Source organism: Mesoplodon mirus (assembly GCF_964341445.2).
Source record: "Mesoplodon mirus genome assembly, chromosome: 5".
Lineage (NCBI taxonomy): Eukaryota > Metazoa > Chordata > Mammalia > Artiodactyla > Ziphiidae > Mesoplodon > Mesoplodon mirus.
The window spans coordinates 43443569-43468362 of record NC_138980.1 but is presented as its reverse complement, the minus strand read 5'-3'; the positions used below and the strand labels follow the sequence as shown (position 1 = coordinate 43468362).

General features: G+C 51.1%; 1 protein-coding gene across 3 annotated transcripts in view; it reads left to right on the top strand.

The window, feature by feature from the left end:
• The window catches only part of MAU2 (MAU2 sister chromatid cohesion factor), a 35414-nt gene extending 22238 nt beyond the window's left edge, over positions 1 to 13176 (top strand). Inside the window, exons 10-19 of one of the 3 annotated variants that reach the window (XM_082622173.1) lie at positions 382 to 485; positions 1077 to 1154; positions 1460 to 1525; positions 2869 to 2955; positions 4342 to 4391; positions 4592 to 4669; positions 4883 to 4994; positions 7934 to 8024; positions 8907 to 9034; positions 9413 to 13176. In XM_082622173.1, coding sequence (XP_082478299.1) covers positions 382 to 485; positions 1077 to 1154; positions 1460 to 1525; positions 2869 to 2955; positions 4342 to 4391; positions 4592 to 4669; positions 4883 to 4994; positions 7934 to 8024; positions 8907 to 9034; positions 9413 to 9487 — 869 coding nt within the window. In that variant the 3' untranslated portion in view covers positions 9488 to 13176. The remainder of the gene's footprint in view (positions 1 to 381; positions 486 to 1076; positions 1155 to 1459; positions 1526 to 2868; positions 2956 to 4341; positions 4392 to 4591; positions 4670 to 4882; positions 4995 to 7933; positions 8025 to 8906; positions 9035 to 9412) is intronic. The other 2 variants (XM_082622172.1, XM_082622174.1) reach the window with 2 other exon arrangements.
• The last annotated feature ends 11618 nt before the right edge of the window (positions 13177 to 24794 follow it).

The window sequence follows — 24794 nt, the reverse complement described above, 5'->3', positions numbered from 1 at the left end:
ACCATTTCTAGAATGTGTTGTGTCTAGAGTGCCCTCGAGCACTCAGGTGGGTCGGGGTGTGGTGAGGATGGAAGACAGATTCCTCCAGAATTTCTTGCTCTTACAATACTCTGGTCACCAAAGCCTGCTATGAGCCTGTTACCTCACCTAGACAGGGAGATGCACCCCCTCAATTAAGCATTGAGGGTGCTGTGGGCACCAAGCAAGGTGACAGACTGGGTGCTGGGCCAGTGTCCAGAGGAGCAAGTGGGCTCAGACCCAGGTAGCTGAGGGGCCGGTGTGGCCGGAGGGCTCAAAGCCCCTAGGAGGCAGGGGTCAGTGTCTCCTCAGTTGTCTCCTCCGCCCACGCTTCGAATGCTCATCCCTGCCTCTCGCCCCCAGTGCTCGACTGCAGCCCCATTCTGTCCTCCTTCCAAGTAATCCTGCTCGAGCACATCATCATGTGCAGGCTCGTCACAGGACACAAGGCCACAGCGCTGCAGGAGGTGAGGCCACTGGGGGCTGCACACACACAGGGTGGGAAGGCTGAGGGGTAGAGTGGTTTGAGTTTGCTGGGTCTCGGAGGGTGTCATGTGGGAGAATGTAAATGTGTCTCCAGTGCATGTCAGCAGGACGTCATCTGTCATATGACTATAACTTGGCAGTCCACGACCCTGCGTGGACACAACTGATCAGAGGCTTTTACCTAAAAGTTGGCATGCCCAAGGAACATGGGGTCTGGGGTTTTAGGGTCCCCTGACGGCAGTTCTAGCACTCCTCCTGCCCTGTGATCCGTAATCCCTTATGCCCACCTTCCTGAAAGGGCACGGGGGCCTTGATAAGGGTGAAGGTACTGTACAGCTGAGACACAAGTTGGAAAGGGAGAAGGCGGGTAATGGACAAGGATCACCATCCTCAAAGAGGTCAAGGCTGTGCCTAATCCTCACAATGGGCACATCTGCTGGGGCTTTGTGCCCAAGTTAGACTGGGCAGGACGTGGGCACACCCACCGGCTTTGGGGTCTCTCCTCAATGCTGCCAGGACACTGGGTCCCACATTACAGGCCAAGTGATGTCAGACATGCTCTCTCCCGGCAGATCTCCCAGGTCTGTCAGCTGTGCCAGCAATCCCCCCGGCTCTTCTCCAACCACGCAGCACAGCTGCATACACTGCTGGTGAGTGCATGAGGGCTGCCCGCCCCCAGCCCCATCCCTGCAAGTAACCCTGTGACCACCACCTCCGGCAGAATTCAGAACCTTCCCTGTGGACTTCACTCTGACAAGCATGTCATCAAGTCCAAGTTGACTTAGGTCCCAGGAGGCAGGAATAATTAAGCATGCGATCTTTCTCCCTGTTTGTCAGGGTAAAGCTCAGATATAGCTAGCTCAGTAGAGTCACTTGTCAGGCTCGCCTGGGTGCAGCTGTGAAGGCCCGGGCAAGCTGCATGCGGCTCTGAGACCTCAGCATCTTCTTCTTCCAGGGCCTGTATTGTGTCTCTGTCAACTGCATGGACAACGCTGAAGCCCAGTTCACCACAGCTTTGCGGGTAAGGTGCCGGCCCTCACTTTATGGGGCAGGCAGTGTGCTTCTCAGTAAGGAGTCGGGCGTGGTCTGTGATGAGGACAACAGCCATACAAAACCATGGTCAGCGGGTGACTCCACAGCATTCAGCCTGATGCCAGCGGTGACAGTGATACACCATTTATCCAGGGCTTTCTGTGTCATGTCTTGTGCTGCTCAGCTGCAGACAAGGCCAGCACTGGCAGCACAGCTTAATGAGGGAAGCTGTGGGCAGGGGGGCTCCTGGCTAGCCTGCAGTCAGACTTCCCCAGCTAACTCAGGGCTGGTGCTATGGCCTGTTCAGCCACTTTCACTCACCATTCTCAGTCTTCCCGATAGCCCACCAGGTGGCGTTGACTTGTGTCACAGCTACTTCTGGCCCTGGTCAGCTGGTGCTGCTCCTTACAGTGGTGCCAGAACCACCCCACATTGCCCGCGGCCCTATGGAGGTCTCTTGGACCCTCCTTCCCCATCTCGATTCCTACACAAGTGGCTGCTGCTTCTTTGGTTCAACATCAAAATTCCCGACGGATGGTGTGTGTCCCAGGAAGTCCTCCCCACTGGCCGGGGGTGGGGGGTGGTGCAGCCAGGACTTGGACCCAAACCCCACATGACCCCCAACCACACGCTGTTCCTGCGGTCCCATGACAAACATATTGGAGCATCTTTGCTCAGATCAGATGACCCTCTGGACCTCCTTGGCTCCTGCCAGGGGCCTCCAGGTGGAGTTTGTGCTTCCCAGCCACCCTTGGCCTCCTACACAGCTGCACTCCCTCAGCCCCATTGGGAATGCTCAGCCCGCTCAGCTTGGTCCCTCTCGTGGCCGTTCTTGTCCCCCCAGAAGAACTGGGAATCAGAGTCTGTCTACCACCAGCCGTCAGAAGCATTTCTGGCCTCTAACAGCTTCGGCTTCTTCCAGGCAGGGTCCCTGCCTCCCCGAGAATCAGCGTACTCCTCTGTTGTGTCAGCACACGGGTCCTGGGGTTACTGCCTGTGGCGTAGAGGGAGGGCCCAGCCAGGTCTCAGACCAAGAGACAGCAGAGAATAGACCAAACTGTGGTGTGTTCTGAGGGCAGGATCAGGGTGGCTGGCTTTTCGGTTTCCGGGATTTCCCGTAAAGTGGGTGATTGTTTTATAATGAAAAGAACTAACAGTTTTGTTGTCCTTGGGTTTAGGAGGCAAGGGGTGTGTGTTTGGAATGAAAAGAATAAGGAGATTCCAAGGTAGCCACTGTGGAGCGTTTGGGTGGCTCTGATGCCGCCAGGCGGCCCCTATGTGACATGACTGTGCCCAGCCCAGCCCCCTAATGCCCTGTGTCTCCCATTCCAGCTCACCAATCACCAGGAGCTGTGGGCCTTCATCGTGACCAATCTGGCGAGTGTGTATATACGGGAAGGAAATAGACACCAAGAGGTAGTAGGTGACATGCTTCATGTTTGGTATCCTTTGTTTCAACTCTTACTTGGAGGGGGGCGTGGAGGGATTGTTGTCCTGGGCACCAGCAAATCTCAGCAGCCCTGGGGTATTTGCCCTCCAACAAGGTGTCCCACGCAGCGGATTGTAGGCATGGCTGGGGGAAGGCCAAGTCTAGGACAGAAACGTTCCCATAGCCAATTAACACTTTTCCCTACTGAAAACGAGCCAAGCTTTACTGAATCCCTCAGAAAAAAAAAACAAAAAACAATTTCTTCTACCCTGAGATGTCTGTTCTAGAATGTTGGTGAGGCCTCATGGCTCAGTTATGAGGAGCAACAGCTTGGGCAGCTGTCTGCATTAGGCCCCTAGGTTGTTCTGGTGCCCCAGCCTGCTGAGGTGGGGAGGTGGGCCAGGGCTTGACCTCGCAGGATAAGTCCCTCCCACCAGGTTCCCCTTGCAACACCCCCTTATCCCTGCAATTGCCCCCCAGCCCTGACCCCTCTAGAGTATCTCAGATTCGGCCACTTGTCTCCACCCCTGCGGCTTTCATTTCTTAGTTCAGGCCACTATCACCTCTTGGCTTCAGAAAGCCTAGCTGACTTCCCAGGTGATTGGTTGGCTTGAATGCTTTGGGTAGAAAGCCCAGTGCAGGACTTCCCAGGTGGCACAGTGGTTGAGAATCCGCCTGCCAATGCAGGGGACATGGGTTCAATCCCTGGTCCGGGAAGAGCCCACACGCCACGGAGCAACTGCGACCGTGTGCCACAACTACTGAGCCCACGCGCCTAGAGCCTGTGCTCCGCAACAAGAGAAGCCACAGCAATGAGAAGCCAACGCACCGCAACGAAGAGTAGGCCCCGCTCGACGCAACTAGAGAAAGCCCATGCACAGCACCGAAGACGCAACACAGCCAAAAAAATAATTAATTAATTTTAAAAAAAACCTTATTTATTAAAAAAAGAAAGAAAGAAAGCCCAGTGCAGCTGCTCCAGTAGCCAGGAAGCACAGTGGGCAGGGTCATGAGGGCCTGGTGTGGCCTTGGTGGTCTCAGAGGGGTTTGGTTCCCTTGTGTCTCCTCCCCACCCCCACCCCAGTGTCTGCCTGCTGAAGGGACTGTGTGGGTACTGGGTGAAGACTCAGCCCACTTCAACCCTCATCCACCAGCACACCCTCCACATGACAGCTAAAGGGCACCTAAGATGTCAGTGATGTTGCAGGTCCCGCCCCTTCTCCCGGCAGGTTGCTACAGGCATGGGATTTGGGGTACTGGCACATTCCTCAGGAAGTTGCAGGCAGCCCTAGTCAATTTACTAGCATATCTGGGGCCGAGCTCTCTGATATTTAGAAATGTGGAATTATCCTAACTTGCAGACATTTCTTTCACAGCTGTACAGTTTGTTGGAGAGGATCAATCCAGACCACAGCTTCCCTGTCAGGTAGGCTGCCCCAGGCCCTGAGTTCTACTTTACTAGCTGTCTTATGCTTTCTCTGCTCTTTGGGGTGGTGTGAGCACCTGTGGGACCCTAGACTGCCCCATGTACCCCAACACGTCATACACCCCCACCCACTCCCCTTTTGTAAATCTGCTGCTTTCACAAAAACCCCACCAAGATGTGACGCTCTGCTCTCCCCTCAGCTCACACTGCCTCCGAGCAGCAGCTTTCTACGTGCGTGGGCTCTTCTCCTTCTTCCAGGGACGCTATAATGAGGCCAAGTGAGTACTGGGAGAGGGCAGGTGGCCCCGTGCCCGGCACCTCCCGGTGTTTCTCTTCTCCCAACAGCATGTGCCCAGGTCCCCTGTCCCTGCCCTTCCCACCCACTGCCAGATGGGGTGGGTGGCCCTCTGCTCAGGGCCTCAAGGCCACTGCTGCCTTTTCTTCCCCAAAGGCCTCCCGATGGGGCCTCATCATCTGTTCTTCTCATGAAGGCGATTTCTGCGGGAAACCCTGAAGATGTCCAATGCAGAGGACCTGAACCGGCTTACAGCCTGCTCCCTTGTGCTCCTGGGCCACATCTTCTATGTGTTGGGAAACCATAGGGTGAGTGTCAGGGGTCAGGCTGAGGGACATGGGGCCAGGCTGAGGGGCATGGGGCCAGGGTGGTGCTTAGTGGGGGGAACCTAGCAAGGAAGTGCCTCCCATTCTGTGCCCCACAATGATCACATCTCACTGACCCCTCACCCACCATTGCTCCGTGAGGCTCAGCCAGGGCAGAGGCACTCTGGCTCAGACAGCCTGGGCAGGCAGGGCTGGGGGAGCTTTGGATCCCTGGAGGATGCATCTGTGGGGCAGACAGGGCCAGTGTTGGTCATGGGCAGTCATCAGGCAAAGCCTCAGGGCTCAGTGGAGCTAGAGCTGGTCAGGCTGCCCAAAGCTGGCAAGGCTGAGGGCAGGTTCCCTTTCCTGTGTTAATACTTGGGGAGAAGGAGTGTGTCCTCTCAGTCACAATCCCAAGGATTCCATCTCTGCCCATCACACATGGTGTCTTCAGTGTACTCTGTGTTTCTACCCTCACCAACAGTGCCCCCCTGGGCCTGGTCCCCACCCATGCCAACTGGTCTCTGGTGGGATCAGTTGACTCTGAGTCTCCCCATCTGGGAGTGTATGTATATCTCACCTGCTCTAACCCATCGACCATACAGGGTCTTTAATTTTTTTAAGAAAATATTTGTCGATATAAAATACGGCATGTATTTTATTTCTCATAGAAAGTCTGAGAAGCAAAGGAGAAAGTCATTCCATGTCTTCTGTCTTCCAGCTCTTTCCATTGCCTGCGTCTGCCCATACATAGGTTTTGTTTATCAGGCTGTTTTATAATTTTATGTCTGGTCTTTCTCTGCACCACTGTGTTGGAGCTATTTTCTAATGGCAGTGAGAATTTTTAAGCTGCATCAACTCCGTAGTTTAGCCAAACGCGCTTCGGCTGTTTTTTTGGGACAGATAGTGCAGAGTACTTGTCTTGGCCCATAAAGTTCTATCTGATCAAGCCCCAGGGCTTCTGAAGAGTGAGTGCTTTTAAGGAGCCTGGTGCATCCCCTTCCGCACAGTCATGTGGTAAGCGTTTGCCAGGCCAACATGCCCTGTAGCTGTGGCCTGAATCCTGTGGGGTATCATCACCCTGAAAGGAGGAGGACCAGTACTAAGTTCTCCCTTCTGAGTGTAGCTCCACTCCTTCTACAATACCTGTCACACTACTCACTGAGCACAGTGAGGACAGTGGCCTCAGTGTGTATCTGGGGGTTAGGCAGGGACAAAGTGCTCAACGTGAGGCTCCACTGAGTGTAGGCCAGCTGGCTTGTGTCTTGGTGCAGTGGCTGTGATTACCTCGTCGCCAGATGGGGAGATTGAAGGCACACAGCCCCAGATTTTTTAAAAATAACAAAAATTTTTAAAAAGGGACTTGCCTGGCAGTCCAGTGGTTAGGACTCCGCTCTTCCACTGCAGGGGGCACAGGTTCAGTCCCTAGTTGGGGAACCAAGATCCCGAATGCCGCACGGCATGGCCAAAAAATAAATAAAGTTAAAAAAAAAAAAAAAAGTCACACAGCCCCAAACTGAAAACCCAGGCTTAGAACCCAGACCTTGTTGGCTCTTGTTTTGTCCAGAAGCCACCTTCAGGATAGGCAGAGCAGCTCCTCAGCTGCAGCTTCTGGTTCATGTTTGGGGCAGTCCCGGAGGAAATTACAGAGCTTATTTGGGAACCTCTGCTGCTCCCTTTGTGCCTGGGCCCACGTTGGGTAACATGGGGCCACCAAGAGTCCTCAAACCCAGGTCCCACCTCAAGCAGCTCCAGGTCTGGGGGAGACACTGCTTGCCCCGGGCCTGCCAGGCCAGAGTGTCCTTGGGCATTACAAGTTTGTGGGTGGCATCATACAGGACCACTCTCAGGATCACACCGCTCTTCAAACCCAGGTTTTGTGGGGCAGCCCCAAGCTGTCATGGGGGAACCTGAGCCAAGGGGGACTCTCCCACCTGGCAGCTCCCTCCCAGCCCCAGGTCTAGAGGAGGAGAGTAGTTTTTCCTGTTCTGCTGTGCATTCTGAGGTCTTGGAAGGGCTTGGTTCAATTTTGAGAAGTTTTGAGACCCACCTGGAGCTTATCTTCAAGGTGCTGGCCACAGGGCAGCATAAAGTCACTGGGCTTTTGTGTCTGTGTGGCGGCATGTCCTGCACAACCGTGGCCATGTTGAATCTGGGCCTCAGGAGTTGGTTTTGAGGATTTGTACGTCTCTGGGCTACATGCCAAGTGTCCCCCCAGGCTGCAAGGTATTGCCGCATTGGGAATTTTCCCAGTGTCACCCTGAACCCAACATTTAGGCCAGCAGGCTATGGTCTCTGGACTGGGTGGAGTCACAGCAGTACTGCTGGTCACTGCGGGGTCAAGGATGGGTGTTTACAGCCCCCAACGGCTCTCACTCAGCTCATCCTGGGGATTGGGGGCCGGGGGCGCTGTTGCAATCACTTGGTGGAGTCAGGGTTGGAGGGTTCAAACATCCTGCTGCCCCAACAGCCCCGTGTGTCCCAGGTGGCATCGCACAAGAGCAGGCTCGTACGTAGAAGAGAAACTTCTCTTCCTCTCTCTTTTGTCCGTTCAGCCCTCGTTGCTCCTGCCAGGACAGACTGCTGCCTTTTCCCAGCCCTGGGACCCCTGAATCTGTATTTCTAATCAGCTACTGATATGGGTCCAGGGCTGACTGCCACCAGTGCCTTTTCCTCTGGCTAGAAAGACAAAGGCACATAGAGTTGCCCATGGCTGTACCCCAGGGAGGAGGCACATGCAGAGCCGAGGCGTGGGGGCAGTTTATTTTTCCCCAAGGTGGTCGAGGAGTACTTCGGAGAGGGTCATTTGAGATAGGCTCTGAAGTAGGAGTGGGTATATGCCAAGCAGCAGGAGGTCACAGGTGGGGCCCACGCTGTCCCTGCCACCAGCCCTTTTCTACCACCACCCCCCGCCCTTGACTCCTCTACTGCTCGATCGACAGGAGAGTAACAACATGGTGGTGCCAGCCATGCAGCTAGCCAGCAAGATCCCAGATATGTCAGTGCAGCTGTGGTCATCGGCCCTGCTAAGAGGTGAGTAAGAGATTGGGGCTTCTGGGTAGAGCCAAAGGCTAGAGGATCCGAGGTAAGCCTTGCTAAGCCTCTGCTTCAGACTGGGCCTCTGCAGGCCATAGCCCCAGTTCTAGCACATTCTCAGGCTTCTCAGGAGGCCCTGTTTGAGGGCAGTGGGCTTGTTCACATAGTGAGATCTACGCAGAATCTGATTCTGTCTCTCTGGGACCCACAAGGCTAGTTCTTGGCATCTGAGTGAAGAGTTGAGCTGTGAGCCCTGGCACTTGGCCTCAGTGTCTTTCCCATGAATGGGGATGGCAGTCATCTCTGTCAGGCAGGACGAGCCAGGGTGCTCAGCAGGTGTCAGTGTTGTTACTGCTGCTCTCCCACTTACAGGTTGTGAAACTGAGGTCCATAGACTCACCCAGGGCCCTGGGGAGGAGGTAGAGGGCAACCTGTTCCTATCTGCAGTGGACTTCATGCACCCATTCAGTCCTCCTGCCTCAGAAGTGAGCATTGGGTGCCTTGCTCCTGGTGGGCTTCTGGGTGCCCAAGAGCTAGCTGGCCAGGAAATCCCTGGGAGTGCTGAGTGCTGCATCCACAGGGAGCCCCAGGGACTTTCACTGCCCTACCAGCCCTTATATCTGCCCCTGTGGGCCTTGTTGCTCATCCACCTCCAAGGACAAAGGACTCAGGAACATAGGAGGGCACATGTGAGGGCTGCTGGCAAGTGGGCTTTGCTGACCTTGACACAGGGCTCAGGGCAGGTGATGTGCCAGGCACACAGCAACCCACTGGCAGAGCTGGGGTTTGACTTTAGGGCTCCACCCACACCCAAGGGGAGGGTGTGGGGGCAGTGGCAGGCCAAAGCAGGCCCATCCTTTGTGCGTATCCCACCCTCAGACCTGAACAAAGCCTGCGGGAATGCCATGGATGCCCATGAAGCAGCCCAGATGCACCAGAACTTCTCGCAGCAGCTGCTCCAGGACCACATCGAGGCATGCAGCCTCCCTGAGCACAACCTTATCACGGTACGGGCACAGGGTGGGAGAGACAAAATGAGGGCACTGGTTGGCTCCTTGGGGCCAGCTCACCTGATCTGTAGACCCTGGGGGACACGCTTCCTGAGGAGGGAAGTACACACTTGGCTACCATTTCCTTCCATCTCCCCAACAATCCCTTAACTCAGCCTGGCCTCAGGAGCCCCCTTGGATGGGCAAGATAGCACCAACCCAAGTGGGTGATGCAGGCTGCTTCCTGGGGGCCCATCTGACTCCAGTTTGGAAGACGCAGGGTCCTGGCTGGTGACCAGCCCGAGGAGGGCAGTGTTCCAGGCGCAGACATGTGGCCCAGCAAACCCCTGCTCCTCTTTAAGAAGGACCTCACTTGTGTGTCCTCTTCCCCAACAGTGGACAGACGGCCCGCCTCCTGTGCAGTTCCAAGCTCAGAATGGACCCAACACCAGCCTGGCCAGCCTCCTGTGAGACCCCTGGACAGGGCCACTCAGCTTCTTCAGGCCTCTGTGGGGCCTGGTGTGTCCCCAACTTCCACACAGATGGCACTTGAGCTTTCCTTAGAGACGTGCTGGCGTGGCTGTCCCCAGGCTTCTTTCCCGACTGTCTCCAGAGCTTCCAAGTCCCTGGGGAGTGTGGAGGGCCAATTCCCGTCCTCCCAGGAAGGGCCGGCTGGCCGTTCTTGCCGAGTACCAGGAGTCCGGGTGCTGAGGCTTGCAGGTGGGATTTTGGAGCCAACTTTCCAGAGCCATCCTTCAAAGTGGACTTGAGCTGCCAGTCCTGCTTCCACGTCTGAGTCATATCTTCAAGAGGGTGTGTCTGGGCGGGGAGTGGAGTGCCAGCCACCGGCCAGCTCCTGATCCTGCATGCAGGGGTGGTCCTTAACCACCGAGGTGCCACATGACTTCCATCGCCTGGGCCTCTATGCTGCGCTGGAGTGTTTCCTCTGCTCATGGCAGCTTCCAGTGCCCAGAGACAGGACACCAGTTTCTGGCCCAAAATTAGAGAGAAGAAGTCATTGCTCATGTCAAGGACAAAAATGGACATCCTGCCACGATGCTTTTCCCAGCTTGCCTTTCTGTCCAGCATCCATCCTTTTGGCAGCTAGGGCCTCTAGCTAGGGACCCTGGGGGACCCAGGAACTTGGCTTCCAAACATCTGCACATTGACTGGATTCACTGTCCAGCCGCGTGTGTGTGTGTGTCTGTGTGTGTCTGTGTCTTCACAGAGCTGGTGCCCAGAGCAGAAACTCCTGTGTTTGCACCAGCCACCCTCCCCCTGTCAGTGTCCATAGTGCGGGTCAAGAAGCAGGGGAGAGGGACCTTCCTCAGCCCAACTCAGGGTGCCAGATCAAAGGGGCTTGCTTTCTGGCAGCTCTGCAGCCTCCTTTGTGGAGAATGTTTGCAGACACCTGAAGCTCCACCAGCCTGCAGGCAGCCACTCCCTTGGCCCCCTGCCCTGTTTTCAGAGGGAAGGAGGAGGAAACCTACCTGCCTTGGGTCTCAGAACAGCATTGGAAACTTTTCCTGAGCTGGACCCCAGGAGGCTCTGCCAGGCCCAGGCAGCCATTCTTGGTTCTGTGCTCCTCTTGGATAGTTGAGGAGGTGCCCCAGGTGATGGTGACATTGGGGGCAGTCAAAGCAGCTGCCGCCTTTAGCTTCCGGCACCTGGGATCATCTCCCTGCTGAGGGGTGGTGAGTGGTTTTGCTAGTCACAACTGCTTGTTGGTTCAAGTCTAGTCACCCAGCACCGTGAAGGCTGTTTCTCGAAGCCTCAGTGTCTGTGAAGGAAGGAATGTAGGGATCTCTCAGGTCAGCTGCCTGGGCCCTGAGGCCTGGGTGTGCCTTAGCCATAAGCAAGCCTGTCAGCAGACCTCCCTACTCTGGGCCACTGCCCATATCAGGGCCCTACTGCCCTCCTTGGGCCCCGCAACAGGCATGCAAGTGAGCTAGTGGTTGAAGGGACGGGCTGGCAGTTTTGTCCTAAGAGGACCACCCTCTCTGTGTCATCCTGGGTCACTCGAAAGAGTGGTCCTCTCCCATGCTCTCTGGGGCTGCCCCCTTGATGACACCACTGGGCCTGTGAGGTCTGCAAATGTGGGTCTGACGTCTGGTCATGAGCTGTCCACATCCTGTCTTCCTCCCCCCTCCAGGATGCCCCCCAGGTCCTCCCCTCCACCCAAGGGACAGAGCACCTGTCTTGCTACAAGCGGCACCTGCAGGCCAGGACCCCACACTGTCGAGCCTCTCCAGACCCACGTTTCTTCAGTCACACTTTACATCGTGCTTGTCTCTGTGTATTTATTTAAACCTTTCTTTGCTTCTAGGACATTTTGTATGTAGAGCAGTTGAAATAAGAACCTCCAAACTTAACGTCTGTCCTGATGTTAAAGTGCTTTTAGTGACCACTTTGTTATCTACGTATATGTAAAGGTTAACTTCCTAAGTTTACAGTTAAGAATTCAGTACTCAATATTTAATATTCCACTCTAGCTTTATGGAAGCCAACCCGCGTGTACTGCATGCGTGCATGTGTGTGAGCTTTGAATGTCCCCTTCACTGCAGCACCTTTCAATTACATAAAGCTGTCGTAAATACCTGTGGGTCTAAATTCAGTGCCTCACAGTTCCTCAATCATAAGAATTTAAGACAGAGCAAGCAAGCCCCCAGGGAGACATAGCTAGTGTCATATAGCTAAGTGTTCAGGAAAAAACAGATAAATAAAAACTCCAAACCCTTAAGCATACAGGGGTGTGAGGGAGTAGCAGAAAGATTCCTGTTGGCAGGTAAATTAAAGCTGGTCAGACCCCTTGTGTGCGCCTCCCACTTCCTCCTATGAGCAGTGGTGGCCCTCAGGGCCTACGGTTCTGGGGACGTTGGTCCAGGAGGTGCCAGGTTCCATCGGAGACACCTGCCTTCCCCTGTTGGATCCCCCCAGTCGCCCATGGGTGAGGCCAGGGTCCTCCCCCTTGGGTAAGCACTCCCCATCCCATTTATTGGGAGCACAGGCAGGGAACTCGGAAAGGGCTGCCTGGCACAGTTGGTAAATTTGTTGGTTGCATTGTCCTTGTTTCCTTAAAGGGTTTTCAGTAAGTATGTTTGGCATACGGTTTTTTAATGGGTTTGCAGTGTCCTTTGTTTTTAGCAGCCTATATCTTCAGCTGGTGCTTTTAATCAGGAAAAATAATTCTGTAAATACAAGAATTGTTTAAAAAGCATAACCGTAGAACATAGCTTCTCATTTGTAGATTTCTTTTCCTATATATTCAAAGTAAAATAACTTGCGGGAGCCGTCACTCACTGTGTCTTTGTTGTGCCATCTGCCCCTCACATGTGCCATCCCAAAGACTAACCTTCCCCGCCCAGCCAGCGGGGCCACAGAGACTTCTGCTATGAACTACAGAGTGTGAGGATGCAGAACCCGATGCCCTGGACTGGAGGACCTGGTGGAAACCTGAATCTGTTCCCCTCTAATGATGATGTTCTTCAGTCCAGCCCTGCCTAGAGGGGAAGAAACCCCTGAGACATGGCATGCAAGGCCCACAGCACTGTCTGTCCTGGCCCTCGCCACAGACAGACTTTCTTGCCTGCCTGGTGTTCTATTCCCTGTGTTCTTAGAAAACTCATGGGTCAGCCTTCATGTGCCTAGGTTTTTTTTTTTTTTTTCCTTTTTGAGGTGAAAGTCACATAAAGTTAACATTTAAACATGTACAATTCAGTGGCACTGAATACATTTACTGTGTACAACCAGCACCTCTGTTTAGTTCCAGAACATTTTCATCACCCCAAAAGGAGACCCCATCTCCATTAGCAGTCACTCCCCATTCCCATTACCCCAGCCCCAGAAAACCACTAATCTACTTTCTGTCACTATTGGATTTACCTCTTCTGGGTATTTCATATAAATGGAATCGTATCATGTGTCTTTTTGTGTCTGGTTTCTTTCACTCAGCCTGACGTCTTCAAGGTTTTTCCACGTTGTAGCGTGTATCAGTGCTTCATTTTTATGGCTAAATAATGTTCTGTTGGATAATGGATGGACCACATTTTATCTAGCCATCCATTGATGGGCTTTGGGTTGCTTTTCCCTTGTGGCTATTGTGAATAGTGCTGTTATGGATGTGCCCGTGCATTTTGTTTGAACACGTGTTTTCAATTCTCTTGGGTTGTGCCGTGCTTTTAATGTGCGTGTATTGTGCCAGGCTGCCACTCATGCTGCATCAAGGCCCTCGTGTTGCTCTTGTCCCTGTGCCCCGAGATGATGCCCATGTGGCCTTGACTGCTCCTTTCCAGGGACACTTCTGAAGCCTCCTTTGGGCCGTCGTCCCAGGGCAGAACTGCTGGCCACTGGATGTGTGAGCGATTCCACACAGACAGTGACACAGTGCAGAGAACATACTTGGGAAGTAGATGACAGGAACTCAGCCAGGAGGCAGCCACAGGACTGAGGGGAAGACAGGAATGGGCCTCACAGAGGCTAGCAGGTGGCCAGGGCAGCTGGCCCGAGCATCAAATGCCTGGGGAAGGGCTTGTTACTAACCTTTGACACCTACATCCCCAATCCTCAGAACTCCTGCCGGTCACTCTGCCTATTCCTAGCCATCTTCTCCATCTGTCTGAGGCCCAGTCATGTCTCCCACCTGCCTGCTGCCCAGCCTCCTGCCTGAATGGTCTCAGAACATTCTGTGCTCACTCCCACCTGTCCCCCTGCCAGGGGCACTCTCCTTGTGGCTGCTGGGTTTCACTGGGGAAACATCCTGGCCCAAGCCTGACATAGGGTGTGTAGATCCATGGGGCATCCTAGAGGGAAGAGCGCATGGGCCAACCCCAGACAGGTTCAGCAGATGCCACTGTGGACACCTGCCCACAATGTGCACGTGTCGTAACACCCAGTCACTGTGGCCAGTCCCACCCCTCCACCACCAAAATGACAACAGCAGGTCTCTGCCGTCCTGCAGGGGAGCCTGGACCCTACACCCCCAGGCTGATGGGCTCCTGGGGGCCTGGAAATTTGAAGTATTCCCCATGTGTATTGGCTTCCCCCTTGGCTTCCTTGAGCTCTTTGGGTTTACATTTCCCCACAAAGAAAGCTATTCAGGGAGATTCCTGCCATGTTTCGTCTGTGCAGCACCTCGCATCAGTTCTTCCATTTGAACCACAGTGGCTTCTTCCCCTAATAAAATCCCAGTCAGCTCAGAGGTGCCCAGTGGAGGCTGACCCCAGGTCAGAGGAGGCCCCTCCCTCCCAACCCTCTCCACTCCCCACCGCCCGCTCTGCTGGTCCTCAGGGGGTCTGAGAGGGGAAGGGGGGATTGCTGACAATTTTTAAAATATTTCACCACAAATTCATGCTCACTTGGTGAGATTACAATGCAGTTGGTTGGGGAAAAAAGGAAAAGATTTGTTTCTATGTGAATTTGATTTTCTTAGCACTTTGATATTTTTTGATACTTTTTTCAAGGGATATTTTTTGATACTTTTTTCAAGGACTCGAAAATAAAGGGACTATTACAGTCCCTTTGTGAAAAATATGATACTCTCAATGCATTATGGCTGCTACAACAAATGTCTTTTTTTTTAAATTGGGGCTTGATGTTTTTTAATTAATTTATTTATATATTTATTTTTGGCTGCGTCGGGTCTTCGTTGCTGCACGCAGGCTTTCTCTAGTTGAAACAAGCGGGGCACTACTCTTCGTTGTGGTGCGCAGGCTCTAGAGTGCAGGCTCAGTAGTTGTGGCTCATGGGCTTAGTTGCTCCGCGGCATGTGAGATCTTCCTGGGTCAGGGCCCAAACCCGTGTCCCCTGCATTGACAGGAGGCTTCTTAACCACCGCACCACCAGGGAAGTCCAACAAATGTCATTTTAAAAATCACAACATTCTTACACTAAATTAGGAGTTTATGGAAGAGAGATCAGCACTCGTTCGTCCTATCCCTGTTGTGTATGCAGAAAAACTCTCTAAGAGCCTTAGAAGAGGACCACTTTGTCAACATGTGTTTATTTTGCTTTGAGTGTTGTTTCTAACCACAATTCTGAGCATCATGTGTCTGTGCAGCTTGGAGTTCAGGCTCCATCTGCAGTTAGGCATGCTCCGCCCAGAGCGAGTGTCTGTGTGGCCCTTGGAGGATGTCCTGCTACTGCAGGGTTCTGAACACAAACGCTCCCCTAAAGGGTTAAGTACAGACTGCTCAGAAGTAACATGAACCGGAAGTAAATCTCCCACTCTGTCATCTGTGTGTCACCAGTGGCTGCCGGTGGCCCAGCCTGCTCCTCAGCCGCCAGGGGGCGCGGACACCCCGGGCAGTGTCCCCATCAGGCAGGGCAAGCAGGCTGGGAGGGCTGGGCTGGATGTCACCAGACCCCAGTATACCCTGGCTCTGTCCTTATCTGCAAGGATGTGGGCTGACCTTTACCTCAGGGCCTCTCAATTCCCCTCATGTAACATGTAGGTCAGAGACGCTGATCCCCATGGTTCTCTAGGTGTCAGGGCTGCACCATTCATTCCCTCATTTACTTGCCAAAGATTTATTTGGCACATGCTGGGTGCTGGGAACACAGCAGGAACCACACCAGATAAAGTCCCTGCCCTCAGGGAGTGGACATTGTGCCAGGAGCTCTATAATGGACCTCAAATAGGAGTGAGTGCTGTCCTGCCTGCGAGAGAGGAGTAGTGCACTGTAGGATGGGACAACCAGGGGACTTGAGGGGTGGGGGAGCTCTGTGACAGAACAGAGGGGAGGACTCCCTCAGCCAAGCCAGTCGGAGCTGGGCAGTTAGATGGTGTTTCCAACTTCTGCTTACATGGCCACCAAGACTGTGGGAAGGGAATGGGCAGCCCTCATGTCTGGCCACCTCAGAGAGGATGCTGGGTGGGCATCTGGGTTGCCTGTGGCATTCTGGAGGGCAGGGGCTGCCACATGTGCCCACCACCACCTCAAGCACAGCTGACACCTGGGTCATGTCCAGGAGGACATTGATGGATGGGGAAAGTGACTGAGCCCCCTTGTCCAGGGGAAGGATCAAAGTCCCCAGGTCTCCTCAGGTTCTTCTCCTCCTACCACACTTAGGCCTACATCCCAGAAGTGAACTCGGGTGGCGGTGATGCAGACAGGGCTGAACTGAGGCAAGGGCACGGGTCAGAAGGTGACAATGACAGAGATGGGGTCACTAACCCCTTTGGATAACATGGACTCCAACAGCAGGTGACCAAGGGCCAGACCCCTCCTGACACCACCACGAAATAACCAGAGTAGATGCCTCAGAGCTGGGTCCCCAGTCCGAGTACTGTACCCCTAACACCCTGCCCAGCAGCCACCATGATGTTTCCTGAGGCACCCCCTCCCCAGGAAAAGGGACTTCATCTCTCCAAGAAGTCCTTCCTGCCTCCAGAAAGTTCTGTCTTCTGGCGCCAACAGAAGGAAGTCCCCGCAGGACCAGGGCCTGAAACCCTCATTCGCAGGATCTCTTTCTCTCACAACATCTAGTTTTCCTGAGACCTAAAACCTTGACGTAGGGAGATTGTTTTCCAGGGATTATTTGCCCCTGCCTGGCTGTGTTCTGGAAAGGTCAAAGGCCATGCCCAGGGTTGCCCTGTGGAAACACTCACATGCCTTGTCTGCAGAGTAGAGGGCCAGACCCCATGGCGGTGTCAACTCAGTCCCCGTGATGGGATGAGGAGCCCATGGCCACATCATCTCTCTCTGGATCCTTCCAACATTCAAATGTTACCTCAGGTCTCTGACAGCCACACCCTCGGTGAGGATAATGGGTGAGTACTGAACACATTACCCTCCCTTCTCATAATTCTCATGAAAAGGCCAGAACCTATATCTGGCCACTCAAATAACCTCCCCACACAACACGATACATGTTTGTGATGCAGGGGATGTCGAAGGCATTTTAATCAATGCCACATCTAACAAGAGTTGGGGCACCCAAAGGAATCGCCAGTTCAAGGTCACAATTTGGGGCCAAGGTGAATTTTTGAAGCCGGTTAATCTCTCTCTCCCAAGTCACACCAGACTCTAGCCTTCACGTCTGACCAGTTCCTCCGAAGGCAGTAGGCTGTGGGGCTGTGTGAAGAAAATCGTTCAAAGCTGAGCTGACTCCTAGCGGGGCCCTGGCACATGGAAGATATTCTGACACTGTGGGATAGGCTTATACTACATGAGAATTGGTCATTAATCTGAAATTCACCCTAACTGGGCATCCTAGGTTTTCTTTTTCTTTTTTTTTTTTTAATAAATTTTATTTTATTTATTTTATTTTTGGCTGAGTTGGGTCTTCATTGCTGCACAGGGGCTTTCTCTAGTGCAGCGAGCGGGGGCTACTCTTTGTTGTGGTGCACAGGCTTCTCACTGCAGTGGCTTCTCGTTGTGGAGCACGGACTCTAGGCACGTGGGCTTCAGCAGTTGTGGCTCGCGGGCTCTAGAGCGCAGGCTCAGTAGTTGTGGCGCACAGGCTTAGTTGCTCCGCAGCATGTGGGATCTTCCCAGCCCAGGGCTCAAACCTGTTTCCCCTGCATTGGCAGACGGATTCTTAACCACTGCGCCACCAGGGAAGCCCCATCCTATGTTTTCATTTGCTAAATCTGGCCACCCTGGAGGCTCAATAACATCTTTGAATAAAAGAACACAGGCATGAAACCAGAGAGCTGGAAGATTACCGAATCCAAACAAAGAGTTTTACCAGTGGGAAACAGAGCTCACAGAGCTTTGTAGCATGCTTATTTCTTCCCATTAGAATAGAATCCAGCTTCCTCCCAGGCCTGCAACATCAGCTCTCCCACTTCATCCTTGCCCACCAGCTCTCCAGTTGCTCTCTGCCCCATGGTCGGTGCCCTCAGGTCTGTGGCACCCACTGCTCCCCTCTGCCCAGAATGCTCATCCCCAGGCTGAGTCCTTGTTAAGATTCAGTTCTCTCCTCAAATCCACCTGCTCACAAGCTTCCAACTCCTGCCCTGGCCGGAGTCCTTTCCAGTCATTGTGTCACATCTCTGGTTACTTTTCTTCATCAACATCACCAGGGGTTGAAACCACCTTGTTCACTTTGTTGTCAGTCTGTCCCTCCCCATTCGACTTGCTCACCACAGCATCCAGAACGGTCACTATGACCACAGGTCTCTGACGGCTCCAGTGGAGAACCTGGGCCCTTGCACTGAAATTCCCGCGACAGCCCCATCTCCCCCTAAGCTGCAGGCCCCTAGCTCTCAGCATCATTTGGAGCAGGAGTGAAGGTTTCCAGACCCAGGGGCACTAGTGACTCCTGCACTAGGAAGAAGATAAGTTAGTTTCCAGATCTAAGCAAAAGTAGTGATTCAGCCTTTCCTAACCCAAGACACGTAGAAATAGGCCTACTCCAAGGATCCAAGGACCTTTTCCCCTGGGGCCCCAATGCAGGTGTTTCTAGGGCTTTCTATACTGAACAGCAATGTTGGGCTAAGGGTGCTCCATTCTTAGGAACATTCTAGAACAGTCCCGGTCACTGATTGAAGGTGGCAACTTGCCTCCATGGTGAGAATTGCCCACCAGAACACTTGCTTTCAGTTTAAAAGATCAGAGCATGTGCGCCATGACTCTGTGTGCACAAAATCAAAGTGGACCCCATGCATCTGCACATGGAATAGAACCTCTCTGGAGGGACATTTGAGAGACTGGTGATGGTGGCTGCCTGTGGGGAAGGGAACAGCAGACCTGAGGGTCAAGGTGAGAGAGAGATGCCTCATCCCTGGCACCTTCGCCCACGGCACTCTACCCCACAGTGCCCAGCCCTCCTTAAGGGCCCATTAAATATTTGTGGAATAAATGAATATATCAATGAATGAGGGAAGTTTTGAAAGGTTACTCGTACAAAAGAACAAAATAAGATGGAAGCACTAAGTATCCTCTTTCATTCCATCCTCACCACTCACCCTGTTACCCACTCAGTGCCAGTCCCATGCCCACCACAGGGGAGGAAGAGGGGAGAACAATGCTGACCAGACACATTTCTATAGTTTCTGTATGTCTGGGGGGATGTCTTACTCTCCTGGCTCGCTTGTCTATGCTTTGGCAACAATCCAGGAGAAAATTCTCATAAAGAGGACCAGGACCTTGGTGAGCAGATGCGTGAGACGCTGAGCAGCAGCAGGAAGGACGAGCCTGGTCTGGTCTGGGTGGAAGGCAAAGGCAGGGAGCCCTGATGGCTGCTTCCCCACAGAGTGGCCTGGAGGCCTTAACATGGAGGCAGGAAGCAGCTGGGCAGTGACAAGGAAACTCCCCTCACAAAGGCACACGAGTGACCCACGGGGCGCGGCCCCCGACTGCCCAGAGCTCCCTGGGGACTCCTGAATTCCACTCAAGACAGGAGACAGGATGCCGCCTGCTCTGCCACTGGGGTTTAACAACCATGAAAATGCAATGAGTCTCTGTGGCCTTTGAGATTCGGGCTGGCTTTGCCAAGAGACCAGCTCTGCTCTCGCCTTGATGCTGAGCTTGCTCAGTCATACCCTCTCTGCACTCTCTGCATTTGGGAAATGTTGAAGATGGACTAGCTGATTGCTTAACTTCCTCTCGGTTCTGACAGTCCTTAACACGCTGTTATCTAAAAGAAGAGGGGATGTGAAGGGGAGACATGAGAAGGCATTCAGAAAAGGCGGATGACCCAGGCATCTATGGTTTAAATGTAGTCCGCTGTGTATATATTGAATGTGTGTGTGTATCTACTATGTGTATACTGAAGAATGTAGTTCTATCCTCTGGGAGTGTTATTATCTAGTGGAGGGAGGGGGGAGGAAGGGAGGGAGGAAGGAAGGAAGGAAGAAAGCAAGAAAGGAAAGAAGGAAGGGAAAGAAAGAAAGAGAGGAAAGAAAGAAAGGAAGAAAGAAAGAAAAGAAAAGAAAGAAAGAAAGAAAGAAAGAAAGAAAGAAAGAAAGAAAGAAAGAAAGAAAGACAGGAAGGAAGGAAGGAAGGAAGGAAGGAAGGGAGAGAAAGAAAGACAAAGAAAGAGAAAGAAAGAAAGAAAAGGAAGAGAAAGAGGGAGGGAGGGAGGAAGAGGGAAAGGAAAGGAGGAAGGGAAGAAGGAAAGTAAAACCATCCAGCCTACCCATTTTGTGTGGTGACTTAATACAAAATGCACAAAAATGAGGATTATAAACAGAAAAGGTTAGTTACCAACATGCTCGTGGCCCCAGCAGGTGGAAAGGCTGTACGGGAGTCGGATTTTGTTCAGAATTGGAATTGAAACCTAGGTTCTGATTTTATTTATTTGTGACCCTAGCTGAATAAAAAACCCTGATCCTCGACTGTCTCCCCTCCAAAATGGGGCAATGTACCATGATCTCATAGAACTCCCGAGAGAGGGAGATGCAATAAGGGAGGCAGAAGCTGGCTTAGACAAGGGCAACATGCCAAGCCAGCCCCAATCAAGCCATGAACCACATTCTACTGAATGTGAGTTCACCAGGATTTTTTCTTTTTAACGAATTTTTATTGGAATACAGTTGCTTTACAATGTTGTGTTAGTTTCCACTGTACAGCAAAGTGAATCAGTTTTATGTATACATATATCCCCTCTTTTTTGGATTTCCTTCCCATTTAGGTCACCACAGAGAATTGAGTAGAGTTCCCTGTGCTATACAGTAGTGCCAGGATATTGATGGGTGTTCTTAGAAAAAAAGGAAACATCATGTGCTCAAGAGAAGGGGATTGTACTATAACATAACAGTAGGTATTATCAATACTAAAGGTTTAGTGAAATCTTCTGGTTGAAAACTTTTTTTTTTTTTTGGCCATGCCATGTGGCTTGTGGGATCTTAGTTTCCTGACCAGGGATCGAAACTGCACCCCTTGCATTGGAAGTACAGAGTCTTAACCACTGGACCACCAGGGAAGTCCTGAAAAAAATTTTTTTAAGCAGGGAAGCTCATCACAGAATCTCTACTGGTATCTTGAGTCATTCTCATACCTTGTGGAATTCAGTGTAGGAAATTTTGCACTAATCAACACAAGGTATCATTCCTGAAGAAAGCATCCCAGGAAGAAACTGTAGCGAAGGGAGGGGCAAGAAGAAGTCTTCAAACGTTAAGCCAAGATTCAGTCTTTACAATTTGGTGATGGAATTCTTTTTTTTTTTTCTTCCTGATTACAAAAGGAATACAATACAGCCTCCATAAAAATTGAAGTTTTTTGTGTAGGGGTGTCACATGGTCCATGATTTAAGAGAAATTAGTCTGATAATTTGCACATAATAGTCCAGGCATGGGTGGTAGCAATGGAAATTGAAAAGAGTAGATAGAAAAGTGAGCAGGCAAATCACAACATTTAGCAACTAAGTTTGAGCTTGAAGAATGATGTTAAAACTTCCAAAGATTTAAGAGCTTTCATCCTGGAACACTGCGAAAGTGACATTGGTGCAAGAAAAAGAAAGAAAGAAAGAAAGAAAATGACAAAGAGCAGCTAGTTTAAAGAATGGGAGATGGGTCAAAGAGAGAGCTACCAAATTTGGTCCGATATTTGGTCAGGTTTGAGTCACATCTTCGTGGAACCATCTGGAGGCAAAGGAGACCCTGGACAAGGAACTCCGGCAGACTGGAAATACAGATCTTAGAGTTCTTATATAGTCCCACTCCACAAAGGGATTTATTCTCTGATGACACATAGAGGGCAAAGAGTGGCAAGAGATGAGCAGCCTGGCAGAATTTCCAGGTAGAAGTTGCACAGAGACTGAACAGGAGACCAGAAAAGTCAAGTTCCCTGAAAGCCAATGGAAGATATTTCAAGGAGGAGGGAGTGTCCTCTAGATGCTAGAGGTTAGAGAAAATACACACCAAGAAGAGTTCCTGGAATGGGAATCGTTAAGTTCTCAGAGAGAACTTAAGTTGAGAGAGAGATTTTAGTGGCAGGATTAGACAGACACCAGCCTGATGAGGAGGAGAGAATGGTGAGGGAATGAAAGCAGTGGGATGTGACCACAGGCATGACACACATGCCACTTGGAGTCACTTAAGTCCCTGGGCACCGGGCCGTTGTCTCAAGGCAGAGAAAGATCAAGGGAAGGATACAAAATGCAGCAGGATGAAAGCCCTGACCTGGGTTTTAGGCTCAGGTGTAAATGCATGTCTGGGATGCTAAAGGCCTTCAGATCCAACAGAATCTCAAGGTGAATTCTCTGAAGGCAGCAGAAAGTCTGCGTTCAGCTCCTCCTTTCTGCATACAGAGTGTCTAAGATGAACTCTCTCCTGTTCAGAAATGCTTTCCTTCCCGGTTGGGGAAGTCACCATTTTGATTTAGAAGTCTCCTAGGCTGTAGGCATGTAGGTGTAGATAACACTTTTTGTCTCAGAAAAGGGTTATCACTAATTTCACTTAATTGTGTCAGTACAAACTGGGTAAGATTTGTTACTGGAGTCCAGTTTTTTGACCTAGAGATCTATAAAAAAAATCTGGCTGAAAGGACTCCTGAACTCCATCTGGACTCGATTCTAGATTTTCTAGCCAACCAACACCAATAAAGCTACACCCTGCTCCCCACCCCTGGATAATTCAGGTGCTATATGAGGACATATAGGCCAACCTCCTGATTTGGTGGTGTCTATTTCTCTCTGGAAACAGGCACTGACTTTTTTTTTTTAATTGAAGTATAGTTGATTTACAATGTTGTGTTAGTTTCAGGTATACAGCAAAGTTATCAAAGTGATTCAGTTATACATACATATATATAAATTTTTTTCAGATTCTTTTCCCTTAAAGGTTATTAATATATATATATATATATATATATATATATATATATATATATATATATATTTAAATATTTATTTATTTGGCTGCACTGGGTCTTAGTTGCGGCATGTGGGATGTTTAGTTGTGGCATGTGGGATCTAGTTCCCTGACCAGGGATCGAACCCAGGCCCCGTGCATTGGGAGTGGAGTCTTAGCCACTGGAGCGCCAGGGAAGTCCCCACAAAATATTGAGTATAGTTCCCTGTGCTATACAGTAAGTCCTTGTTATTTATCCATTTTATATATAGTAGTGTTAAATTAGGAGTTTGGGATTAACATACTCCTAATTTATCCCAAACTCCTAATTTATCCCTCCCCCCAGGCACTGACTTTTTACCACTGACAAAGGATGCAAATTTCAGTAGACTAGCAATTCACATATGTGAACCTCATCATGCTTGTCAAACCCAAATGAATTAGGCAGTCCAAGAATCTTAGGAGGCAATGATGGAGGGGCACTTTACTGTTTGTACCTGAACTTCAACTATCATTGAGTGACACTAGTGGGCTTTAATATTTGTGCTTAGTATCCTTTCCACTGGTATTAACAAGCTGTCATTCTTCATTGTCAGTGGGCACTCTTCCTTGCCCAAAGCCAAAACACCAAGAGAATGTCTCTGCAGGCTAGCACCAACCAGGTCATCATTTTTCTAACTACTGTTGAGGCCCTGACTTCCTTGCTGCCTGTGCATTCACCTGGCTCAGTTCCCATTTCCCTATTTGGATGTGAATGTCACTTAGCCAGTTTGCCCACATGATTTCCCAGACCAGGAAGGGACATGCCTTGATGCAGAAAGATGCAATCGCTGCTACCACCATGGAAAGGAAAGACCATCCTTGGAATGGGTCATGTGCTCTTCTTTCCTTTTGTTTCTTTTTTTTTTTTTTTTTTTTTTTATGTCAGAAGCTGTGCTCCTGTCATCCATTTTGGTGGTGCATTTCACTCTCTCTGACAAATGCCCATTTGCCTTTGATTCTTCAAGGATATAATTTTCCAGGCAAATGGGACTTCTGTTTATGCTTAGGATTCCAGACTTTATGGACATCACTTAATCCAACATCTCTGCCTCCAGGCAATGCTTTTTTCCAGAGAATCAGAGAAATTCTGTGCATTCTTAAAATAAAAAGTGAGATCTAATTATAGGTCCTGACATTTCCAGGGATCAGTCTGGAAATTACATAGAGTAGCTCTGAAATAACCTCACTTCATTTGCAATTTCCCTTTGATAAAGTTAATTTAGGTGGCCTTGACCCTGGTCAGGGACCCCACTTGCCCTTTGCTCTTGAGTTTGGGGACTCTATTAGAGCTGTATCCAGAACCTTCTCCCAGCTTGCCTGAGAGAGACATAAGGCTCAGGGAATTTGGGGTTCTTACATGACTCTGCTCTGCACGACTCAAGGGGACAGGTCTCCTTCCTTCTTATCTTTCCTTCACAGAGGCCAAAAGTGAGATTAAGACAATGCAAGTTTAGGATCCAGCCATAAAGTAGCAGTAGGATGTGAACAAGTCACAGTTGCCCTCTGGGCCCCTCAGTTTCTCATGTATAAAATGAAGGGGTTGGACAACAAGCTGCTCTTTGATCCCAGTTCAATTCAGAACTATAAAAGTACTGAGGGATTACTTAAATGAATAAGACTGGATTCTTGCCCTCAGAAAGCAACCTAGTTAGTGACTGGAATGAAACAAAAAACTCCTGAGTCCTACTATGTACCAGGTACCATGCAAGGCACTTTGAGCTCACAATCCTCAGTGCAACCTTTAGAGACTGGTGTTCTCACTCCTGATATGGGCCAAGGAAAGTAATTGGCCTAGCTAGGGAGTGGCAGGCATGTGTTTGACCCCAGTTCTGCCAGTCACCAAAAGTCCAAGGGTTTATTGTCCACCCAGACTGCCTCAGACACTTGCAGAATGTGGTAAGTGCTACAACAGAGGTACAAACAAGGCGCTCTGGGAACACAGTGTCTTTGTGTTTCCAGTGGCTTCCTTCCCTATCCAAGGATTCCGTGAGCCTTGCCACT